General features: G+C 37.8%; 1 protein-coding gene across 1 annotated transcript; it reads right to left on the reverse strand.

Moving 5' to 3' along the window:
- Positions 1 to 2,936: 2,936 nt before the first annotated feature.
- Positions 2,937 to 24,037, reverse strand: C18h5orf46 (similar to human chromosome 5 open reading frame 46). Its single transcript, NM_001106149.1, has 4 exons — positions 23,883 to 24,037; positions 16,306 to 16,465; positions 12,954 to 13,012; positions 2,937 to 3,346 (listed from the first exon to the last, which is right to left on the reverse strand). Exons 1-3 carry the CDS (start codon positions 23,950 to 23,952, stop codon positions 12,955 to 12,957), a joined length of 288 nt encoding a protein of 95 aa, NP_001099619.1. The 5' UTR covers positions 23,953 to 24,037; the 3' UTR covers positions 2,937 to 3,346; position 12,954.
- Positions 24,038 to 24,403: the final 366 nt, after the last annotated feature.

Below are 24,403 nucleotides of genomic sequence, written 5' to 3' on the forward strand. Positions count from 1 at the left end.
AATAAACTTATAAAATTTCTTATACATCATGAGGTGCGGATCTACTCTACCTTTTAACAGTAGTGACAATTCTAATCAATAATGTAATTGTTATATGTCCAAGTCTTTCTCACAATATTCATTAGTCTTTAAAAATGTCTATTTACCTAGAAAATACCATCAATGTTCCTCATGAAAATCTCATAAAAGCCAATCAAAGTCACATTGGAAAGGAGGCTGTAATGAAATCATGTGTGGCAATTGGAAGATGTTAGTTGCAAACTGGCCTTCTGACTCAGACAAAGTTCTTGATAAGTTGCCATGGTTACCTTGTTTGGAATTGCCATTCCTTTTTCTCCTTTACTATCTCTGAGGTTAAACCCCAATATTGCTGCCTTTGAAAAGTCTTCACACATCTCCTCACAGAGCATAAGAGATGCTATTCCATATCTCACATTGTCATGATGGTCCTTGTGGTTATGACATGCTGTATGTGACGGCTTGCTTAGACACTCAGCCTTTGTGTGGAGATCTGAGGCACTTGAAGGCAACATTGGGCTTGAAGTAATGTTCCCTTTGAACCCATAATGCATTCCCTTTAAGTAAACTTTCCATGGTTTTCATTTTTTCCTTAATGGTGGGTACAAGAAATACTTACAGAACTATTTGCTCCTAGAGTCTGCTTTTACTGCTCATAACTGCACAAGGAACTTTGAATAAAAGAGTCATGGTAACTGTCTCATGGATTAAATTTATATTTTTTAATATTTTTTTTCTTTTCTTTTTTTTTGGAGCTGGGGACTAACCCAGGGCCTTGCACTTGCTAGGCAAGCACTCTACCACTGAGCTAAATCCCCAATCCCTAAATTTATATTTTTAAAAATATTTTAATATTTATTCTATTTGTTTTCTTTTTAAAAAATATTACTTTGGTTGGGTGGTGTTGGTATATTCCTTTAATTCCAGCACTTGCAAGGAAGAAGCAGGAATTATCTCTTGTGGGTTTGAGGCCAGCCTGGTGTACAGAGTGAGTTCCAGGACAGTTAAGGCTATACAGAAAAACTCTAGCTAGGAACAAAAACAACAAAGAGATAAAAATTATTTCTTTAATTTTTTCAGATTATATTGGATTTACATAATTTCCTCTTTCCCTTTCCTGCATCAAAACCACCTTAAACTCACGTTCTTGCTTTCTTGTAGATTCATGGCCCCTTTTTTTTACATATGTGTGTGTCCGTGTATTTATAAATATGTAAATATAACATTCTAATGAATAGATGAAATAAATCAAGTTTGAAGATCTTGTTAAGAGATGGACTTGATGGAATGAAATGAGACATTCCAAATGGCATAGGAAATACTACCCAGCAGATGTGATTTTAAACACTAAAATCTATGAGAAGCTTTCTGAAAACCTAATCTTGAAGAAAGGATTTAATGAAAAGAAGGCAAAGCCACATGGCTCTACTGTATGGCAATGTGTAGATAACAGCAAAGGACTTTGAAGCATGAAAAAGAACATTCTAGAAATTTTTGAAGGTTCCTTCCATGTGCCTGGAGAGAAAGAGCAAAGGGATGAGATATAGGAGAATGGATGGCAAGTGGGCAGCTCTGGTAGGATTAACCACTGTGAGATAACTGAAACATAACCTTTTCCCAGAAAAAAAAGGATGGGGAGTGGTGGAAGGAATTGATACAATTTGAATTCTATTTAAACAGAAGCTTTCCTTCCACCTAGCACTTCCATGGAAGGTATAATGCTGTGGATTTAAGGCAGAAACGTTTTCATGTTCAAGGAGACACCCACCTCAAAGAATTAAGGTAAAGTGATAGAAATAGAGAAGGCTAATGGATGCTCTTCTCTGGTCTTCACAAGATCAGTGGCTCCTGGTGTTCATGTGCTCAACACACACACACACACACACACACACACACACACACACACACACAAACACACACACACAGAGAGAGAGAGAGAGAGAGAGAGAGAGAGAGAGAGAAGCAGACAGAGACAGAGACAGAAAGAATAGAGGTTACAACTCAGTGGAAAAACACTGGCCTACATGTGAACTTCTCTGGGTTCCATGTACCCCTATAGTACCATAAACAAACACCATCAACTTCCTCCAAACAAAAAGGTAGAGAGTAACATTCTAATTGTCAGATATGAGTTTAATAGATATTTAGGTAACTTGGTTAAGAAGGATATGATAGTTGAAACTGACATCATTCATCAAAATGCAAAGGGTAGATTATCGCAATTCACCATAAAATGCAATGTTTATTTTCACCTCATCTCATTTTATTTAATTTTCTCACTAGGTCCAATATTCCATCCATCTATATCATGAAAAGTTCTTTGTGCTGTATGCAAACCTATCACAGATAAATAAAAAATGCAAGAGAGACAAGCAAGAGTTAATGCTTGCATTCAGGGTGAGATTGAAAATAAGAGTGATGCTTGAGAAAGACAGGACTGAAGAGAAACTCTGGTGAACTTAATAGAAAAAAACAGAATGGGTTGGTATTCTAGACTCCAGTGATGCATGCTCATCTTGCTCCATGACTTAAGTCCTGTCCTCTTGAACACATTAGGACACTCTTGGGGAATGTTTCTGTCAGGTGTGCTGCCATGTCTACTGAGGACTCAGCTCTGTTCCCTAAGGTACCAATGTGAATGGGCTGCATTCAGCATTTCAAGCATTCTCCCCTCTTCAACACTCTGTATTCTAGAAGAAGAATAATGGCCATGAAAGAGAAACAGACATTTGAATGAAAAGAAGAAGTCTAACATTTAATTCAGCAACACAGGCTATGCTGCTTGAAATATTTTGAAGGGAAAACTTTAAAAATGTGTAAAATATTGAAACTTCTTTGTATATCTTTAGAATTTAAGAACTTAGCTTTTGGAGTAAGAATTAAGTCCTTGTTCTACTACCTACTGCCTTTTTTTTTTGAAATGTGTTATTTTATCTTTTAGAGTCTGTTAACATACATGTATTGTATACATAAAGATGCCTTGAACTAGCTTTTGCACATATGTATATGTAATACATAATCTAATTTTCCCTAAATTAGAAAATGAAACACAATGTGGAAAATTGCTAGGAAAAACAAAAATCTCTATGAAGTCAGGTGTGTAATTCTAAAACTCGAAGAAGATACTTATTTTCTGACATTGCGGAAGGAGGAGGAATGCAAAGTCATGGAGCTCAAATGAATTGTATTTGGCTGAAACTGGGGCTGAATTTCCTCTGACTTGCTGGGAGATGCCTTGAAGTCTTTGTTTTCACATGACTTGTGAAACAGAACTGGATGTTCAGGATCTGGCTGTCCTTGATTTTCGTGGCTGCCAAAAGGGTGTGCCCTTCAAAATACAAATAGAGAGAACAATTGACATTCAAACGTAGCAAGTAGACTGATGACTTTCTACCTTTTCATTAGATGTTAATGCTTCTGCACTTTGAAGCACGAGAGGATTTGCGATAAAATCAAACTTCATACAAGTCTGATAAAATAATTAACTAAAGTAATAGAAAAAAGCAAAAACAATCAGGACACCGAAGCAAAGACACAAAAGGCTGCCTAAGATACATCACTTTAGCTCTGAGTGCCTGCAGAAAGAAATAGTAAAAATGGCCATTTTACCAAAGTCGATCTACAGATTCACTGCATTCCCAATCAAAATACCAATCCAATTCTTCAGAGTGTTAGAACAATTTGCAAATTCATCTGGAATAACAAAAAAACCCAGGATAGCTAAAACTATCCTCAACAATAAAAGGACTTCTGGGGGAATCACTATCCCTGAACTCAAGCAGTATTACAGAGCAATAGTGATAAAAACTGCATGGTATTGGTACAGAGACAGACAGATAGACCAGTGGAATAGAATTGAAGACCCAGAAATGAACCCACACACCTATGGTCACTTGATTTTTGACAAAGGAGCCAAAACCATCCAATGGAAAAAAGATAGCATTTTCAGCAAATGGTGCTGATTTAACTGGAGGTCAGCATGTAGAAGAATGCAGATCAGTCCATTCTTATCACCCTGTACAAAGCTTAAGTCCAAGTGGATCGAGGACCTCCACATCAAACCAGATACACTCAAATTAATAGAAGAAAAAGTGGGGAAGCATCTCAAACACATGGGCACTGGAGAAAATTTCCTGAACAAAACACCAATCGCTTATGCTCTAAGATCGAGAATCGACAAATGGGATCTCACAAAACTGCAAAGTTTCTGTAAGGCAAAGGACACTGTGGTTAGGACAAAACGGCAACCAACAGATTGGGAAAAGATCTTTACAAATCCTACAACAGATAGACAGCTTATATCCAAAATATACAAAGAACTCAAGAAGATAGAGCACAGGGAGACAAATAACGCTATTGAAAAATGGGATTCAGAGCTAAACAAAGAATTCACAATGGAGGAATGCTGAATGGCTGAGAAATAACTTAAGAAATGTTCAACATCTTTAGTCATAACGGGAATGCAAATCAAAACAACTATGAGATTTCACCTCACACCAGTGAGAATGGCTAAGATCAAAAATTCAGGTGACAGCAAATGCTGGCGAGGAGGAGGAGAAAGAGGAACACTCCTCCATTGTTGGTGGGATTGCAGGGTGGTACAACCATTCTGGAAATCAGTCTGGAGGTTCCTCAGAAAATTGGATATTGAGCTACCTGAGGACCCAGCTATACCTCTCTTGGACATAAACCCAAAAGATTTCCCAACATATAACAATGACATGTACTCCACTATGTTCATAGCAGCCTTATTTATAATAGCCAGAAGCTGGAAAGAACCCAGATGCCCTTCAACAGAGGAATGGATACAGAAAATGTGGTGCATCTACACAATGGAATATTACTCAGCTATCAAAAACAATGAGTTTATGAAATTCATAGGCAAATAGATGGAACTGGAAAATATCATCCTGAGTGAGGTAACCCAATCACAGAAAAACACACATCGTATGCATTCATTGATAAGTGGCTATTAGCCCAAATGCTTGAATTACCCTAGATGCACAGAACACATGAAACTCAAGAAGGATGACCAAAATGTCAATGCTTCATTCCTCCTTTAAAAGGGGAAGAAGAGGGCTGGAGAGATGGCTCAGCCGTTAAAGGCTAGGCTCACAACCAAAAATATAAAAGGGGAAGAAGAAAATCTTTGGCAGAGAATAGGGAGGCAAAGTTTAGAACAGAGGCAGAGGGAACACCCACTCAGAGCCTGCCCCACATGTGACCCATACGAATACAGCCACCCAATTAGATAAGATGGATGAAGCAAAGAAGTGCAGACTGACAGGAACCGGATGTAGATCTCTCCTGAGAGACACAGCCAGAATGCTGCAAATACGTAGGCGAATGCCAGCAGCAATCCACTGAACTGAGATCGAGACCCCCGTTGAAGGAATCAGAGAAAGGTCTGGAAGAACTTGAAGGGGCTTGAGACCTTATGTGAACAACAATGCCAAGCAACCAGAGCTTCCAGGGACTAAGTCACTACCCAAAGACTATACATGGACTGACCCTGGGCTCCAACCACATAGGTAGCAATGAATAGCCTAGTAAGAGCACTAGTGGAAAGGGATGCCCTTGGTCCTGCTAAGACTGAACCCCCAGTGTACGTGATTGTTGGGGGGAGGGCGGTAATGGAGGGAGGATGGGGAGGGGAACACCCATATCGAAGGGGAGGGGTAGGGGTTAGGGGGATGTTGGCCCGGAAACCGGGAAGGGGAATAATATTTGAAATGTAAATAAGAAATACTCAAGTTAATAAAGATTAAAAAAATACATCACTTTCTGCAAATAGTGATAGTTTGACTTCTTTCTTTCCAGTTGGTAAACCTTCTTTTATTGACTAATTGCTCTGGCTAGGACTTCAATTACTATACTGAATAGGAGAGAGAGAGTGTGCAGCTTTATCTAGTCCCTGACTTTAATAGGATTCCTTTAAGTTTATCTCTGTTTGATTTGATGTTGGCTACTGGTTTGCTGTATATTGCTTTTACTATGTTAAGGTATGATACTTAAATTCCTGATTTTTCCAAGTCTTTTAACATGAACGGGTATTGAATTTTGTCAAATGCTTTTTCAGCATCTAATGAAATGATCCTGTGATTTTTTTTCCTTTGAGTTTGTTTATAGAGTGGATTACATTGATGGATTTTCTTTTTTTTATTTATTTTTTTATTAACTTGAGTATTTCTTATTTACATTTCGAATGTTATTCCCTTTCCCGGTTTCCGGGCCAACATACCCCTAACCCCTACCCCTCCCCTTCGATATGGGTGTTCCCCTCCCCATCCTCCCCCCATTGCCGCCCTCCCCCCAACAGTCTAGTTCACTGGGGGTTCAGTCTTAGCAGGACCAAGGGCTTCCCCTTCCACTGGTGATCTTACTAGGATATTCATTGTTACCTATGAGGTCAGAGTCCAGGGTCAGTCCATGTATAGTTTTTAGGTAGTGGCTTAGTCCCTGGAAGCTCTAGTTGCTTGGCATTGTTGTTCATAAGGGGTCTCAAGCCCCTTCAAACTCTTCCAGTTCTTCCTCTGATTCCTTCAACGGGGGTCCTATTCTCAGTTCAGTGGTTTGCTGCTGGCATTCGCCTCTGTATTTGCTGTATTCTGGCTGTGTCTCTCAGGAGAGATCTACATCCGGCTCCTGTCTGCCTGCACTTCTTTGCTTCATCCATCTTGTCTAATTGGGTGGCTGTATATGTATGGGCCACATGTGGGGCAGGCTCTGAATGGGTGTTCCTTCTGTGTCTGTTTTAATCTTTGCCTCTCTATTCCCTGCCAAGGGTATTCTTGTTCCCCCTTTTAAAGAAGGAGTGAAGCACCATCCTTGCATCCCTGGGATGAAGCCTACTTTTTGATCATGGTGAATGACCTTTTGATGTGTTCTCGGATTTGATGTTTGAGAATTTTATTGAATATTTGTGCATCAATAATCAGAAGGGAAATTAGTCCAAAGTTCTCATTTTTGTTTTCTCTTTGTGTGGTTTAGGTATAAGTGTAATTGTGGCTTCATAGAATGAATTTGATAGTGTTCCTTCTGTTTCTATTTTGTGGAGTAGTCTGAAAAGTATTGGTATTAGGTCTTCTGTGAAAGTCTGATAGAATTCTGCACCGAACCCATCTGGTACTGAGCTCTTTTTTTTGGGTTGGGGGACTTTTAATAACTACTTAGGGATTAAGGGACTGTGTAGATGGTTTAACTCATCCTGATTTAACTTTGCTACCTGGAATCTGTCTATAAAATTGTCCATTTCCTCCAGATTTTACAGTTTTGTTGAGTATAGGCTTTTGTAGTAGAATCTGATGATTTTTTTGAGTTTCCTTAGTTTCTGTTGTTTTTATCTCCCTTTTTATTTCTGATTTTGTTAATTTGGATACTGTCTCTGTGCCCTCTGGTTAGTCTGGCTAAGGGTTTGTCTATCCTGCTGATTTTCTCAAAAAGCCCACTCCTGGTTTTCTTGATTCTTTGTATAGTTATTGTTTCTACTTGGTTGACTGCAGCCCTGAATTTGGTGTATTTGCTTCTTTTTGTTCTAGAGCTTTCAGATGTGCTGTCAAGATGCTAATGTATGCTCTCTCCAGTTTCTTTTTGAAGGCACTGCTTTCCTATTGCACTGCTTTCATCATGTCCCACAAGTTTGGGTATGTTGTGCCTTCATTTTCATTAAATTCTAAAAAGTCTTAATTTCTTTCTTTATTTCTTCCTTGACTAAGTTGTCATTGAGTAGAGCATTGTTCAGCTTCCCTGTGTATGTGGGCTTTCTGTTATTTTTGTTATTATTAAAGACCAGCCTTAGTCCATGTCTGATAGAATGCATGGGTTTATTTCAATCTTCTTGTTTCTCTTCAGGCCTGTTTTGTGATCTGTTGTATGGTCAATTTTGAAGAAAGTATCATGAGGTGATGAGGAAAAGGAATCTACAGATTCAATGCAATCTCCATTAAAATTCCAACTCAATTCTCCATAGAATTAGAAAGAACAATTTGCAAATTCATTTGGAATAACAAAAGACCCAGGATAGGGAAAACTATTTTCAACAATAAAAGAACTTCTGGGGGAATCACCAGCCCTAACTTCAAGCTGTATTACAGAGTAGTAGTGATAAAAATTATATGGTATTGGTGCAGAGACAGGCAGGTAGATCAATGGAATAGATTTGAAGACCCAGAAATGAACCCACACACCTATGGTCACTTTGACAAAGGAGCTAAAAACATCCAGTGGGAAAAAGAGAGCATTTTCAACAAATAGTGCTGGTTCCGCTGGAGGTCAGCATGAAGAAGAAGGCAAATCGAACCATTCTTATTTCCGTGTATAAAGCTCATAAAACCAGATACATTGAAACTAATAGAAGAGAAAGTGGGAGAAAGCCTCAAATTCATGGTCACAGGGAAAATTTTCCTGTACTGAACACCAATGGCTTATACTCTAAGATCAATAATATGCAAATGGAACTTCATAAAATTGCAAAGCTTCTGTAAAACAAAGGACACTATCAATAGGACAAAGTAACAACTAACAAAGTAACTAACCTGGGAAAGGGTCTTTAACAATCCTACATCTGATAGAAGGCTAATATCCAATATATACAAAGAACTAAAGAAGTTAGACTCCAGAGAATCAAATAACCCTATTAAAAATGGGCTTCAGAGCTAAACAAAGAATTCTCAACCAAGGAAAATGGAATGGCCATGAAGCATCTAAAGAGCACACAATGTACATAGTCACTGATAAGTGGATATTAGCCAAAAGGGTTGGAATATCCAAAATAAAATTCACAAACTACACGAAGCTCAAGAAGACTGAAGACCAAAGTGTGGTTGCTTCAGTCCTTCTTAAAAGGGGGAACAAAATATTTACAGGATGAAATATGGAGACAATGAATAGAGCAGAGACTGAAGTCAAGGCCACATAGAGACTGCCCCAACTTGGGATCCATCCCATATACAGTCACCAAACCCAGACAATATTGAGGATGCCAAGAAGTGCATGCTTTCAGGAGCCTGATATATCTGTGTCATGAGATGCTTTGCCAGAGCCAACCATCGGACTGAGAAATTGGTCCCCAATGGAGGAGTTAGAGAAAGAACTGAGGTAGCTGAGGGGGTTTGCAACCCCATAGAAAGAACAGCAATATCAACTAACCAGACTCCCAAGAATGCCCAGGGACTAAAACAGCAACCAAAGAGTACACATGGAGTGACCAAAGGCTCCAGTTGCATATTTTGCAGAGCGTGGCCTTGTTAGACATCAATGGGAGGAGAGGCCCTTGGTCCTGTGAAGGCTGGATGCCCCAGTGTAGGGTAATATAAGAGTGGGGAGGTGGGAGGGAGTATGTGGATGGGTGGGGGGACACCCTCATAGAAGCAGGGGGAAGGGGGATGGGATAGAGGGTTTCTGGAGGGGAAATCAGGAAAGCAGATAACATTTGAAATGTAAATAAAAAGTCCAATAAATAAAAAACATGAATAAAAAGAATGTGCAATAAAACAAATGAATAAATTTTTTAAAAAATATCACTTTCACTATGATCTGAATATTTGCAGAAGAGACACAACAATGCCATCAATCTCATGACTGGAGGAGAACAAACTGACCCAAGGAGATGCAATAGTGTGCCCAAATTTAATTCTAATAATCAACTGCACCAGAACATTCTATTTAATTTACTTATTTTCAGGTAGGACTTAGTAAATCTAAGTACAAGATTTGCATTCCAAAATAGATATTTTCTTACTACAAGTAATGTGTATCGAAATTAAAATTATTAAAGGACATTTTCATCTACTATTTCTTCTGAAGAACTTAATTATCTAATGAGATTTATCGGGCATTTTTGAGGAAAGGAGCCATATAGACAAATGTGTCATATGACTTAAGACAAAAAAAATGGAAGAAAGAAAGGAAGAAAGAAAGAAAGAAAGAAAGAAAGAAAGAAAGGAAGGAAGGAATGAAGGAAGGGAGGAAGGAAGAAAGAAAGAAAAAAGGAAGAGAACACAGCAAATCCAGTTGACTTCAAGTAATGCAGGGCAACAACAGTTAAATTTTTGGAAATCCTAAGCAAGTCACATTAGTGTTGCGGAGTTGAGGTTGAGGGGATCTCAGGTGTTCTGTTAATGGAGCACATTATTTTTCTGATCTCCATAGTGTCCTTTTTATATCTTCTTAGATTGTGTGTAGACTTATACAGTTCACCTTCTTGTAAAGACTTCATCATGCTCATCACCCCTCCTCCAGGAGCTCCTTGTTGCCTTTTCCCAAGGAATTCCCCAGGCCCTCTTATAAGTACCTAGCATTTACTTGCATGTTCTCAGGATACACTGAATCAGTGTTAGCCCAGATGATGAGCTTTCCAATGATAGATAGTACTGATGAACACACAATTGCATGGACTAAAAACAGTGATAAATGGTGTGACAATGGTGTTAAGACATTACTAAGAGCAACACAGGATGTCTATTGATCATCTATCTATCAATTATCTTTAATTGTGTATATTTTTCAAAGCATCATGTTATTACTTACTTATATACATGCGTACGTCTCTGTGTATGCATGTATGTGTTAAGGGACACCAGAGACTTGGCTACCTTGGAGCTGAAATCAGTCAATTTTGAAAGACCTTACATGGGAGCTGGGAACCAAGCAAAGGTCCGTTGAAAAGCAGTAAGCACTCATAAATTGCTAAGCTATAAATCTAGCCCCGTTATTCTATATACCTTAATTTAAGAAATAAGTAGAAGTTTGGTCACATTTTCTGAGAAACAGACATTGCTGTGAATCACTTAATTGTAAAGTGATGACTTGCTTTTGATTAAACAACACAATTACCATAGAACCAAAGCATCTCTACTACCCATTAAGTGCTATGCATAAGTAATCATGTTGTGGTCATTTAAATAGATGTTCCTTATCAAAACTTAGTTATTTATTTGCTTATTCATGGCTCCATATGGAATCATTCTTCATGGATTATGATAGCATCTAGAGTTCATTCAGAATTCTCTCTGTTCACAACTTTTTATTTTTGGTGTATATCCAAAAAAAATCTTATCATTATACTCAGGAACCATGACATTTCTCTAGTGTTTCAAATTCAAGAGAGAGAAATGAGGCCTTGGGAGATAGGGCTACCTCTTCATAGAGGTACAGACAGCAGGTGTCCATGATACAGGTTGAACTTGTACCATCATGATCTTTTCCTCCTCTTGTTGCTTCATCTACTTTATTCCTCCTACACTGAAGCCCAGATTGGTCATGCACAGATTTGGGATATGGCCACAAATGATCCCAAGTATGGAGTAGCTGCCTAAATGAAGACAAGGATTTGGGCATTTGTAACTAGAGGAAAACTTTTCCCTGAGGAGAACATAGAAACATGAACACACAATCGGTGTTTTTAGAAGGTTATCTAGCTTTGAGAGCAAGGCAGGATTATCTGTCTTAGGAATATCTTCATTACCATGCCCAAACCTTATTTCCATCCTTAAAAGCTCATGAAAGAGTAGGCTATATTCTGGGGTAATATAATAATGGCTTTCTCAGCTCACATTGGCCACACCCAAATTATGAAATGGAACCAGCAGACAAAAGGATCTTTCCCAGCGTAGATGGCCACAGAAGTTGGGAAAGGCCATGATTCTGGAGGTGTACATAAGAGGCATCAACTAATCAAGAGGGAAGTGTTTATTTTAGCATGCATTAAGGCTTAATCATTACTGTCAGCTGCTTCCTCCTAGGCCATTCTCTGCTCTCTAGTAGTGATTATGACTTAGATATAAAACACAAAATCTTGGCATGAGGTTCAAGTTCTAGTCTTTTCCTCCTTCCTTATTAATATGTCCATATCAACAATGTTCCCAAACCTTCATTTTCCCACTTGTGAAACTTAAAATAATAATGCATGTCTTTCACAGAGACTAAAAATTAGTTATATGTCCAGCACTTAAAATGGAGCAGGAACACATTTCACGTCAGGTAACTGATACTACTTTTTCATCACTAAAATGCTTTTTTTATATTTCAACATAAGTTTTCAGGACATTATTGAGTAAAAAGAATGGGTGCTCTGGGTTTTTAAACCATAAAAGAAATGTGTGTGGCAGAAAAATTGTTAGTGCTTTCTCCACGTGGTAAGCTCAGCAAATTCCACTCTTCTTATGACTACTGACTAACTGCATGCTTGCCTGGTCCTTAGATTTTACTTTAAGTGTGTGCTGCCCTCTTATTTTATAGGTGGATGTGTACAAAGCAAGCTAGACTTAGGATGTGGAATGCTCTCACAAAGGTCTAAATGTAAAAGACTTGGTCCCTAGCTTAGGGATATTTGGAATGGTTAAAAAGATTAAAGGGTGGGGACATGTACAAAGTCTTCATTCTTGAAAGTGGGATTGGAAAATGATTATGAGATTCTAGTTTGTTCCTTTTTCTTTACATGGACATGAACTGAGTTGTTCATAGGCCCCTGCTATGATGCACCGAGGTCATCACCAGCTTCTACTATGATACACTGCCTCACTATTGGCTCAAAGAAATGACACCAGTGCATTGAGATCAAAACCATGAAAACTGAGATCCCAAATCAATGATTTCTTTTTTATAATATGATTATGTCAGGTATTTGTCAAAGGACAGAAACCCAAAACCATGTTCCTAGGAGAACTGTAGCATGGATCAGAACTCTTCCCCTGACACCATACTTGGCTTCCTCCTTTAAGAGCCTAATGGGATATTGGCATATAAGATGATAACAATATAGGGATTTCAATGTAATTTTAGAAACAAATTACAACTAGAATAAAGATTAAACCAAAACCTTACCTATCTGCTTATATTTATGCTTGAGTTCCCAAAATCAAAGAATACAATTATCCAAACCTTTGTTTTCTGTGTCTACTATGCTATTTTACTTGTAAAATTTAAGTTAAAATCACCTTAGGAGGTCACTTTTGAAGGTTGCTGTCCAGGGTCACCTTCAAGTTCCATAAAACTTCTTGAAAAAGAGAAAAGAGAGAGAGAGCAGGAGTTAGGTGGAGTTACAGGAATGTTAGTGTGACCACACCTACCACGCTGTCTCATTTTTCCTTTACTTTCTTAAATTTTTTTAATTAAAAATTTTTAGTTTTTTTTTTGAAATGGAGTCTCACTTGTTCCTTAAGCTAGTGTCATACTTGTGATTCTCCAGCCTCAACCTCTCAAGTAGTCTGGGTTATAGGCCTGTGCTGCTATGTTCAAAACTAAGCCTGCCCATTACAGTTGAGGCATAATTTTCTTCTCCAGATTTTCCTACACAGCAGTCAAACAAGACCCAATATTTTAACAATAGTTCATAGTTCTCACTCAAGATGGCTCAAGAATAAACTCTTTCTTATCCCCTTTAAGACCAGAGCTGTTTTTTTTTTTGCATTGACAATACAAAGGATTATGAATTTTAAGATCCAAAATGAAAGAAGATGAAGAAATAAGCAAACCAGCAAAAGACTGAATTTTGTAATTGTAAGAGTCTGTAGCTTCTTCCTGGAGCTTGTTTTGACATTGGGTTTTAGGAAGTGATTAGGTTTGATGATTACATAAAGAATTATGGATTTCAGACTGTTGGCAGAGGATGAAAAGCTCATGAAAAAACAACGAGGATCCATGAGAATATCATCCGCGGTTCAGACCTAGGTGTCTGGTGGGAAGTATGGCAGATATAGCAGAAAGTACAAGGACATCAAGAATGGACCTTCACCATTGTATAAGCAGTGAAAATTTTTAAATGAATTTCAGAAATAATAATATATGAGCACATTTGTGGGGAATTTTTTATGACAACATGAACATATTTATACACAGACACACACACGTGTGTGTGTGTATCTGTGTGCATGTGTGTGTGTGTATTATATATGTGTGTCTGTGTGTTCACCTGTTTGCAAATGAATATATGTGATTTTAGAACCATAGGAAATCAGTTCCCATTGCTTCAATAAATCTTGAAACAAATGGAAAAAGAAGTCATGTTTATTCAGTTTCTTCTCAGTATAGATATATGTAGTACCTGTTATGTACTAGACAACCTATTTAGGCATCTGGTATATTAGGATAAATAAGCAAATTTTTCACATTGAGAATCCCCCAACATCTCTTTCCCTTTGAATCAAATCTCACTCTGTCCTTTAAGAACTGTGTTAAAGTTCACATTGGCCCCAAACATTTTGCTATGGGTATTAGTCCCATCGCTTACTCTGGAAGTCAATCTTAATATTCACATAGAATTTATCTTGCTAGTCATTTGGGTTGCGTGATTGTATGAGCTTATGTTATCTAACCTTAAAGACTGAAGTTCTGCGGAGAAGCAATTTATGATCTATATCTGGTTTTAAACAATTTTCACATCAACTTTTCACATGCTCAGAACCTAGCAATGCATTTTTGGAAGCTTCCTCTCATGCTGCACCTCAGCAGCATCATGGTCTTCCTTTGTAAACGGACTCTGCAACAGTTTACATCCTGACTCTCTCCTCATCTAGATTCTTCTCATGGACAAGGAATGGTTTGCTTTTAAACAAAGACCCTTCATGTTTTCATATTCAATTTTTAGTACATGGATTTCAGGTATAATCTGTGTGATTATATACTAATTTTCTGACACCCTGGGAAAGATGCTATAATATTATAGTGGACTAGATAGGCTTATTTGGTTTCTTTTTTCATTAAGCTACATGATTAAAAATAATTTTATAATGCCGTAAGTAATATTACACCATCTGAAAGCAAAGTGACAGAGGACAATGTGTAAGAAAGGGGAGAATAGTAAGAAGAGAATGATAGAATGGTTTTCTAAGGAGGAAGTTGAAGATAAGCTACGGGACCTAACCATGGTCATGAGAATACATAGAGCATTTCAGGTAGAAGGGAGCATTTATGCAACACTAAAGCCTGATCTCATCCAAAGCTCTAGTAGCACAAAGGAGGAATCAGCTCGGAACATGACACAGACAAGAAGGTAACATTTCTGAGATGAGATCTTACAAGTCTCAAGTGGAACAGATAGCAAATGTACAACCGCAAATTTTGCATTTTGCATAAGGGGACTTCTCTAGTGAAAGAGAACAAAGGGGTAATTATTCTGCCTCTTTGCTTTGATATGTTTTCTATGTGATATTTTAGCTATTTATTTTATTTTGCATACATTGAATGTTTTACTTATTAGTTTTCTTATTACTTTCCTTCTTGCTTCTGTTAATAATGAGGAGGCAGCAGATGAAAATATAACTTCCATAAAAGGAATGTAATAGTAAAATAAAATTTCTTTGAGTTTTAACATGTGGAGAAAATCATATGCAGAACACCATACAACCAACTGCATTGACTTAAGCATATCAAAGATTACAAGACAAGCCTCAACTACTCCTTTATAATGAATCTTTATTTATTGTTTGTTGAGTATAATAAGCCATGAATATCCCAGGAAAACATAAGAATTCATATTTAAATAAAATATGAACATAATTTTAAAGCTTCGTAGAACTTTATAGCCCAGGTATGTAGTTGAGCACTTTGCTAGGTATGACTTTCATATCAGAATTACCCAGAAAGCTTGTTTAAAACTGCACCCTCAGCCTTGCTTTTTGGTACACATGGTATGGATTATAGGAAGAGTAATTCAAACAATTATCCACTGTATTTTAAAGATGATAAATAATAAGTCAGTCTCCTCAAACTCTGCTTAGGTGTCTATGTAAACACAAATTTAAAAAATAGCAGCTATCAGGGAACAGAGTGAAAGAAGTATGAAGAATAAGGAGAGGTCATGTGACATCCAAGGTATATCAAATCCAGGAAGTATTAGGAAACAGACTGAGAACATTAGAAGGACTCTGGGAGGGATCATCCTTCATGGTGGCGAACACACTAATCCTGAGAGTTCTGCAGCTCATGTCTAATGAGAGATTATTGGTTACTTTATCTAGCCTACATGAGCTACTCAAACTCAAAGTCAAACACAGCACTCATAATAATCATTATCAGGACCAAAACTTGTCTTCCATGTTTTGGTTCTGCCTTCTGCCTTCTTATTATGGCCCCAAGATTTTAAAGGGTTATGATTAGGATAACAACAAAGCACACTCCAACAAGAAAAATTCAGGGCAATTCATTCACAATTAAATGTAACTTAAGGTAGTGTGACTTCTTTTCTTCAATAAAATTTAATGAATGCATTTGTTCCATTTCACTGATTTTCAGGAGTGTGATCATTATCTACAATGAATCTAGCAAAACAAGGTTTGTCTCAGTGCTTACGATCCCCTGGACATGGAGCGAAGGATGAAGTCCACTGCATTCTCAATGATCTCCGAACCCAGGATGCTTAAGAATTTGGGGAACCCTGGCTCTGGATTTTTAGAGTCATCAGGCTTGTCTGATTTCTCATCTAGGTGGTCATTATCATTTGGGTTGTCATCTGCAAACAAAAAATAAACAGAAAATAATGTCAGATGTGATTCTTAGCAACAAAAAGGGAAAATGTTTCTCACGTAGAAGCCCTTGAACTCCTTAGTATCCACATGGTACCAAGTTATGCCATTAGTTACATCTTCCAGACTTTACGATATTATCTCATTCAAGTATAATCTTTAAAAAGTTTCTGTTTCCTAGCTAATTCTGGATGTGTCCTGGTATCCAGTCAACCTATTAGGCTAAAATGTTAAAGAAAACTGCCTTCTCTCAGTAGTCATCAAATGCTGAAGAGTTCCTCAGCCAGTGTAGGGTTTAATATCAGGCTGCCCCCTTCTATGATGAGATTTTACTTTGCAGGGCTTGTGAAGGTCTTGTGCATGCTGTCACAACTCTTGTGAATTCATGTGTATCTTCCCTGGTGTGTTGGAAAAACAATGTTTTCTGATGTTATCGACCACTTCTGGCTTTTACAATCTTTCCACCTCCTCCTCCACGATAATCCTTGAACCTTAGGGAACAATAATGTGATATGAATGTCTAATTTTGGATTGAACACTCCACTGTCTTGTTCTCTGCCATGTTGGAGGGTGTCCCTGTGTTAATTGCCATCTGTTGCAAGTAGCGGCTTCTCTGATGAACATGGACAGATGCTCTTACTTACAGGTACAACAATTAGTAGCATTAAGGAGATAGCTCATGTAGCTAATATCAGGCTTGAGAGACAGAAAATAGAGGTGTTCAGTGCCATAGAGGTCACTAGTGTTTCCGTGTGATTTCTGTGCCAACGATCATGGAAATAGGGAAAATAAAATCTTCATGGTTAGTTTCCCTGGGCACATACCTCTAACAGGAAGTTCACACATACTGTGTTCTTTTAGCATCACAATTCTATGAGATATGAAAATTACTAAGCCAATATGAAGTTGAAGAAATGAAGTTAGACAGAGATTTCAAAACTGCTTCTCAGAGAAAGAATTACTAGGTTATAGAAATATTATCAAGTGCCATGTTTGTCTGATATCAAAATCTAGATTTGAACAGTATTCTGGGATTAAACTGTACTCTTTGCAGGAAAAGAATGTAACTTTTACTTTTTATGAGAGTGAACAGAAGATAAAAATGTTAGGTATTTTTGTTATTTTTATACCATTATTTGGCTTATAAGCAATGATTTTACAAATGCAGTATAATTTTTCTCCCTAGGAAATGATTTGAGATATGCACATTTTAGCTTTTTGGATGGAGAAATTGATAGTGTTTGGGGGTCAGAAGGCTGTGCAAAATCAAGAGAAAGCAGCAACTCAAAGAATGACTATAGGACTCATTTATCTAGTACATCATCAGCCATGATGGAGGATGCAAAAGTATCCTGGGATGCTCATGGTCATTTTCATGAGATGAAAAGGCCTTGAAGAATGGTATAACTCCAGTGGGTTGCCTTCTCTCTGACCTCTGATAATAGGATAAGATAGGACCTTTCTGTTTTTCTTTCATTAACAGCACTATAGTATGACCAGACTCTACCTAAAATTAATTGATGCCTTGTTCATTTTTAGTTAAATATCAATTTATTTTGAGGATAAGACTGATAAATGCAATATGGGATGAAATTACATTAACAATAATTCATTGCCTGGTTGAGAGCCTGTAGAGATCATATCCAGTAGATAGGCATGGCCATAGGTTCAAGGATAGGGCCATTCACCTATCTCAAAAGTATTATTCTAGAATTACTCCTGTCAAAGTAAATTCAAGGACAAAGAGTGGACCAGAGACTGAAGGAAAGGTCATCCAGAGACTGCCCTACCTAGGGTTCCTCCCCATCTGCAGACACTAAACCCTAACACTATTGTTGATGCCAAGAAACACTTGCTGTTAGGAGCCTAGTATACCTGTCCCCTGAGAAGCTGTACCAGAGCCTGACCAATACAGATGCGAATGCACACAGTCAACCATCAGACTGAGCATGGGGACCCCAATGGAGGAGAAAGGGGAAGAATTGAAGGAGCTGAAGAGGTTTGCAACCCCATAGGAAGGACAACAATAGCAACCAACCAGACTCCAAGAGCTCTCAGGGACAAAACTACCAACCAAAAAGTACACATGGAGGGACCCATGGCTCCACCTGCATATGTAGCAGAGGGTTGCCTTACCTGGCATCAATGGGTAGAGAGTCCCTTGGTCCTGTGGAGGCCCCAGTGTAGGGGAAAGCTAGGCCGCTAAGGCAGAAGTAGGTGGGTGGGTAGGTACAGTAATATCCTCATAGAAACAGGGGGACAGGGAAGAGGAAAGGGAGTTTTTGGAGGAGAAACTGGGAAGACAAATTACACTTGAAATGTAAATAAATAAATAACCAATAAAAAAGAAAATTGAAATTCATAAAATATTCGTTTCAATATTTTTTTACCGAAGCAACTACAAGTGCTAGAAAAATGAATTTTAGAATATTTCATTTAGTTGGAGTGATCTCTTTTGTTTAAACCAGAAAAATCTACTTTGTTGCTCATTCTAGAAGTTTATAAAATTTAAGATCAATACTAAGCATTATTTGTATAAAACCTTTATAAAGACACATGAGAATGTCTTGTATATACACTGCGTGCTCACTACAAGCTTCAACTCCTTAACACTTCAGCTGTAGCCTCAGTTGGAGAGTGTCTAGCCACCCCTCTTCTGGGGCTGACAAATGATGAAAAAATGTGCAATCTGTGTTATATTCAAAAATAGAAACTATTAGTAAAAATGGCATTGGGGGTTGTAAGTATTTGTAATTTACTCTGCTTAATGAAATTTAACAGACTTCTTATTCTAAGTCTTCTAACAGACAACAATCAGCGATCCAATCATTCAGCAGTGGAGTTTTTCACTTAGACCATACTTTGGTTTGGGGTAGCTTCTTTCAGAGTGGAGCATATACTATAGAGCCTTTCACTTGAGTGTTCAAATAAAGATGGTGACTTTCTCATAGAGGTCACAACCAAAGTACCCAGATGGGTTTATGTTCACTCTGAGAAGAAGCAGTAGACTCCTTTTGTGGGGTTTCTGCCATGCAGTGCTGTGTTAGCATATCCTCACTGACCTATATCCTTATCCTACTACAAGATGTGACCACAGTTTCTAGAGAAGAACTGAGATGCTCTAGGAAATTAGACAGTTCACCTAAAATCTCTCAGGAAAAAGTGACTGAGCCAGTGTATGAATTCCATCTGACTCCAGGACACATGATCTTCGCATTACCTCCATAGAAATGGTTCTCTGATAAGATATGTGTAAAGCAAAAGTTCCCAGCACAAAGTAAGGGCCCCTCCCTTTCAATACAATAACACTTTTACACACTCTTAGTGTAATACTAACTACTAGCTTTTCACCACCCAAAGAGCCAGGGCTTAGAGTATGGAATGCTGGGAGTTACTCTGAGTATTTGGGTCACATGCATATTCATCAGTATTAATGTATGCTGTGCCACTTGGTTTAAGGTTCTACAACCTTATTTTTCTTTTTGCTTTCAGCAAAATATTCGTCATGCTCTTTTGTAAATCACACTTAACTACTGTATTTCAGTTTCTTCATTGGAATGTTGCTAGGATGAAAAATATTATATATATTGCTCATGTATTCATACGTGTATGAATATATACATATCATGATATCATAGTGTATATACCACCTATCGCAGAATCAGACCCAGAATAAGTTAACAGCAATTTATCCATGGTATTATTAGTGTTATTACTAATAATAGCAAAACATCTATAATAACTTCATTTTCTTTAACATTTTAGAATATTATACAAATTTAAAATGCTATTGGAAAGCCCAGAAAGCTCAACTCATAAAGTCCAATATGATCTCTTTTAAAATCTAATAAAAAGTAGGCTTTATTTACATTGAGTATTCAGCTGACTTTCTTAACTAAATGTGATCATAAAATTTTGAGCAAATAAGAAATATACATTTTACAAAGATTATAAAAGCAAGTTTATTTTATCTGGTAACATCAATAGTTACGTTATTTTTTAAAAGACTTTTTATGTATCTATTTACTATATTGTGCATATAAGTTACCATATCTGCATGTACAACTTCATGCTAGAAGAGAGCATCAGATCACACTGGGGATTGAATCCAAGACCTCTAGGAGAGCAGACAGTGCTTTTAGCCACTAAGCCCTCTCTCTAGCCCCTAATTTTGCTATTTTATAAGCAAAGAAATTAACACTTTAAACTGTTCTTATTTAACCAGTTTCAGATGTTATTAGGTGACCTGAGAATTGTCTTTAGAACTTAAATTTCACCCTTCCCATCTCTGTGTTGATAACTTTAGAAGCAGAGTCGATATAGACACCTTCATGTGCTCCTCTGCCATAATTCTTTTGCATTGTTTATCTGGGTTTCTTATTGGTGATCTGGAACTGTGAGTTCTGCTAGCTTACACATGAAGGTTCCTGTTGCCAAGGACCTGCTTTTTGCAATACCCCAAACACAGATACGTCAAGAATTCATAGTCTTCTGCAGACAAAAATGTTGAATTGCTAAATAAGAATGCTGCATGCACCCTCAGTCCCCTGTGTGTCTCCTCCATTGAAGGAATCAGAGAAAGGACTGAAAGAGCTTGAAGGGGCTCAAGATTCCATATGAACAACAATGCCAACCAACCAGAGCTTCCAGGGACTACTAAGCCACTACCCAAAGACTATACATGGACTGACCCTGGGCTCCAACCTCATAGGTAGCAATGAATAGCCTAGTAAGAGCACCAGTGGAAGGGGAAGCCCTTGGTCCTGCCAAGACTGAAACCCCAGTGAACATGATTGTTGGGGGGAGGGCGGTAATGGAGGGAGGATGGGGAGAAGAACATCCAGAGAGAAGGGGAGGGGAAGGGGTTAGGGGATGTTGGGAAGGGGCATAACAATCGAAATGTAAATAAGAAACACCCAAGTTAATAAAGATGAAAAAAATAAAAGAAATAATTAAGAAAAAAGAAATATGTGCTTAGTAGCAGTGAGAATAACTAAGAAACTTGGATTTCACAATAAGAAGGCACTTTCACTTGTGCCTGCACTAAAAATGCTTGCCCTCTGCAAGTTTCATTTACTAATCTATACCAACCAAGGACAATGAGAAAATGGAATGTTTATTTAGTAGGGTTATTATGAAAGCCAATTAAGATTATACATGATTTCAGAATGGGAAAGAAAACTAAAAAGATTAAGTAAGTTATGGAGGTCTGGGTAAATTGCATAGGATATGGAAAGGATAAGGCTTAAAATACACACACACACACACACACACACACACACACACACAAAACTCTAATTTCACTATGTTGATATCAAATTTCTACTTAAATCAATGGGATTCTCTTATTAATATGTTTTCCTGGTATTAGTTACAAATACTGCCTTAAAAGAAAAATCATATGTCTAATGAAAGTTTATATAAATTTTATGTTTTGAGTTAAATTTTGTCTAAATATTACCCAGTAGTTAAAAATAGCAAACTGATATAACTGAACTTCTGAGTGTTCAACCACTTCACATTTGGTGTACTGTGGAGGCCTATAATGCGGATAGAAAAATATAAAGTGACAACGCTTTGCTACTTGCCCTCCAAGGAAACTAGGTCGCAGGGGACATCTCTGGACATCCTGTAGCTCTGAAGAGTCTCTTGTCCTGTTGCTCAGGGCAGCCATGGAGACAAAACTGAATGTTATATAACCATTGACTGATCTACAAACAGGAGGATCAGCACAGAAGAAAAACCTTCCTTAGTACCTCCAAGTGAAGCCATGGTCAAGCCAGGCCTTTGATGTTTTCATAGCAGATTAGACAAGTGGTACAAGGAAGACCAAAGGAGAGTGGACAGGAGTTCCTTGGGTTCTCAAGAGACCACTGACGATCAGAACCAATAAAATAATTCTTGTTTTTCCTTCTCTTTTACATCTCTTTCAAGGCAATAGTCAAGGATGTTCTTTCCTCACTAAACATAGTTTTTATGAAATTATCAATGCCTCTTTAGGGTCTTTCAGATAGACCTACTGAATTGGTTCCCCAACTGCCATGTCCAGCACACTCTTCCACTATAAGAAACCATATTGGTCATTGCCATACTTCTATAAAAGCACTTAGACTTACTTCTTATGGAGGGCGATTAATGGGAACAGGAGGTAAAAATTGGCTATGCATCTTAGGGTAAAAGAACCTATGCATACTCAGTTCTTTCTCCACTAAAAGAAATGTATTTGGATCACTTAGCAACCTTGTCTTTTGCAGAGACCAAAGATACTGGAGGGATTTGGTGGGAGGGGTGTCTCTGATACCTGATAAGGTTCCTACATGATTTTAAGGTTAATGGGTAGTCTTAGAGTAGCAATAAAGCAATAAAGGCCTATGAGCGTAAGACCCCTCTTGGTGAAGAGAATAGTTATCTGGTTGGGGGAAGATCTAACATCCACTTGTGCCAGATTAGTTACCTGGCTAAAGTATCACCCTTCACAAAGAAGGAAGGCCGCTCACCTTAAGCCATGCTAATAGATAGGTGTAATAATTATCACCTTAATGAGATACTGTACCTTTCTTTCCCAGAATTCCCACCCCTAGCACAGTAGCTTACTAGGTTGCAGCCAGATGGCTTGGTGACTCTGCTAGGTTGTCTGAACTACTCATTTATGCAACTCATTAGTTTAACTATTCATCTTTTTCTATGTCTACATGAAGCATGCACCTTCCCATATCACTTTAGATTTTTCTGATACTATGGGCCTTCTTTAATACCTTCTTTAAGTTGACTCTGCCATGTGTCTGTCTGCCACAGACACATGGTAACTCAAATAACATTACTTATTTTTCCACAGCTAAGCCACTGCTGAGAAATACAAACTGCCTAAGGTGTTTTTCTTTTAAACGCTAATAAATCTGTCCTTAAACTTGAAAAAAAAATATCATACATGATAACAATAATGTTTAATATTCTTTGGTGATTATTATTAACCAGGCACTATTCTAAACCATTGTCTCCTTACTTTTCATGATGAATCTGTGAGACTGTCAACAACTAGTTTTCCCTTATTTGTTTGACATCTACAGGTATTAAATATCATGCCTTAATTTATACTTCTCATCAGTGATCTTCGTCATCATTGAACATTATTAGTTACAATCATCCAAACTCCCCACAAATATTTCTCAAGGAATGTAATGGAATGAAATAGTGTCACCTGCATTTACTGAGAATGGAGGATACAACAAAAATTAAGCTTAATAAAACTGCTTTCTGTATTAGATGTGTTTCTAACCACCCAGGCCAGTGTTCCTTCTGTGGTGCCAAAATGCCCCTCCCCTTCAGTGTTTTGGATCAGTGTCAGCTTCCACCCATCACAACTAACTATGGCCAAGTTTCTGGGCTGTGATCAGAAACACTTACCTGCCCAGCATGTCAGGATTAGGGCACTCAGTCCCAGGACAACCATCAGGCGAAGAACTGAGACAGCCATTCCTGTTGTCCTGGGTATTGGTGCAGATAAGTTGCGTAGATGCACCTGAAGCTTTGCTCAATTTATAGGACAGTTGGGATGACATCATCTGCTGTGAAATTCAGGCTATTGCACAAGACATCTGCATGGCTTGCTCTGACATCTCTACCAATGAGCTCTGCCCTGTCTTTCAAAATCAAAGCGATTGAGTTTCATTTTTTTCCACCCACTTCTCCATTTTCTCTTGTTCCACTCCTAACAAGCTCCCATCAATTTTCCTATCATATGTGACCTTTTGTCTTTACTCCTATTTTGTCATTATGTTTCTTGTTCCCTTCTTAGGGTTGCCTATCAAGTTCCATAGTGGATCGCACTCTCATAACTTCTCATTTACATTTATGCAAATATATGTTAGGGTTTGCATATGTTACAGAACATTTGATTTTGTCTCCTTGAAATTAGAACACCATTT

Source organism: Rattus norvegicus, chromosome 18 (genome assembly GCF_021556685.1).
Source record: "Rattus norvegicus strain SHRSP/BbbUtx chromosome 18, alternate assembly SHRSP_T2T, whole genome shotgun sequence".
Taxonomy (NCBI): domain Eukaryota; kingdom Metazoa; phylum Chordata; class Mammalia; order Rodentia; family Muridae; genus Rattus; species Rattus norvegicus.

Coding starts and splice junctions, on each gene's coding strand:
- C18h5orf46 (NM_001106149.1), bottom strand. CDS start 23,952: ATGGCTGTCTCAGTTCTTCGCCTGATGGTTGTCCTGGGACTGAGTGCC. Junction 16,466..23,882: donor AATCCTGACATGCTGGGCAG/GTAAGTGTTTCT, acceptor TTTTGTTTGCAG/ATGACAACCCAAATGATAAT. Junction 13,013..16,305: donor CGCTCCATGTCCAGGGGATC/GTAAGCACTGAG, acceptor CTCTTTTTCAAG/AAGTTTTATGGAACTTGAAG.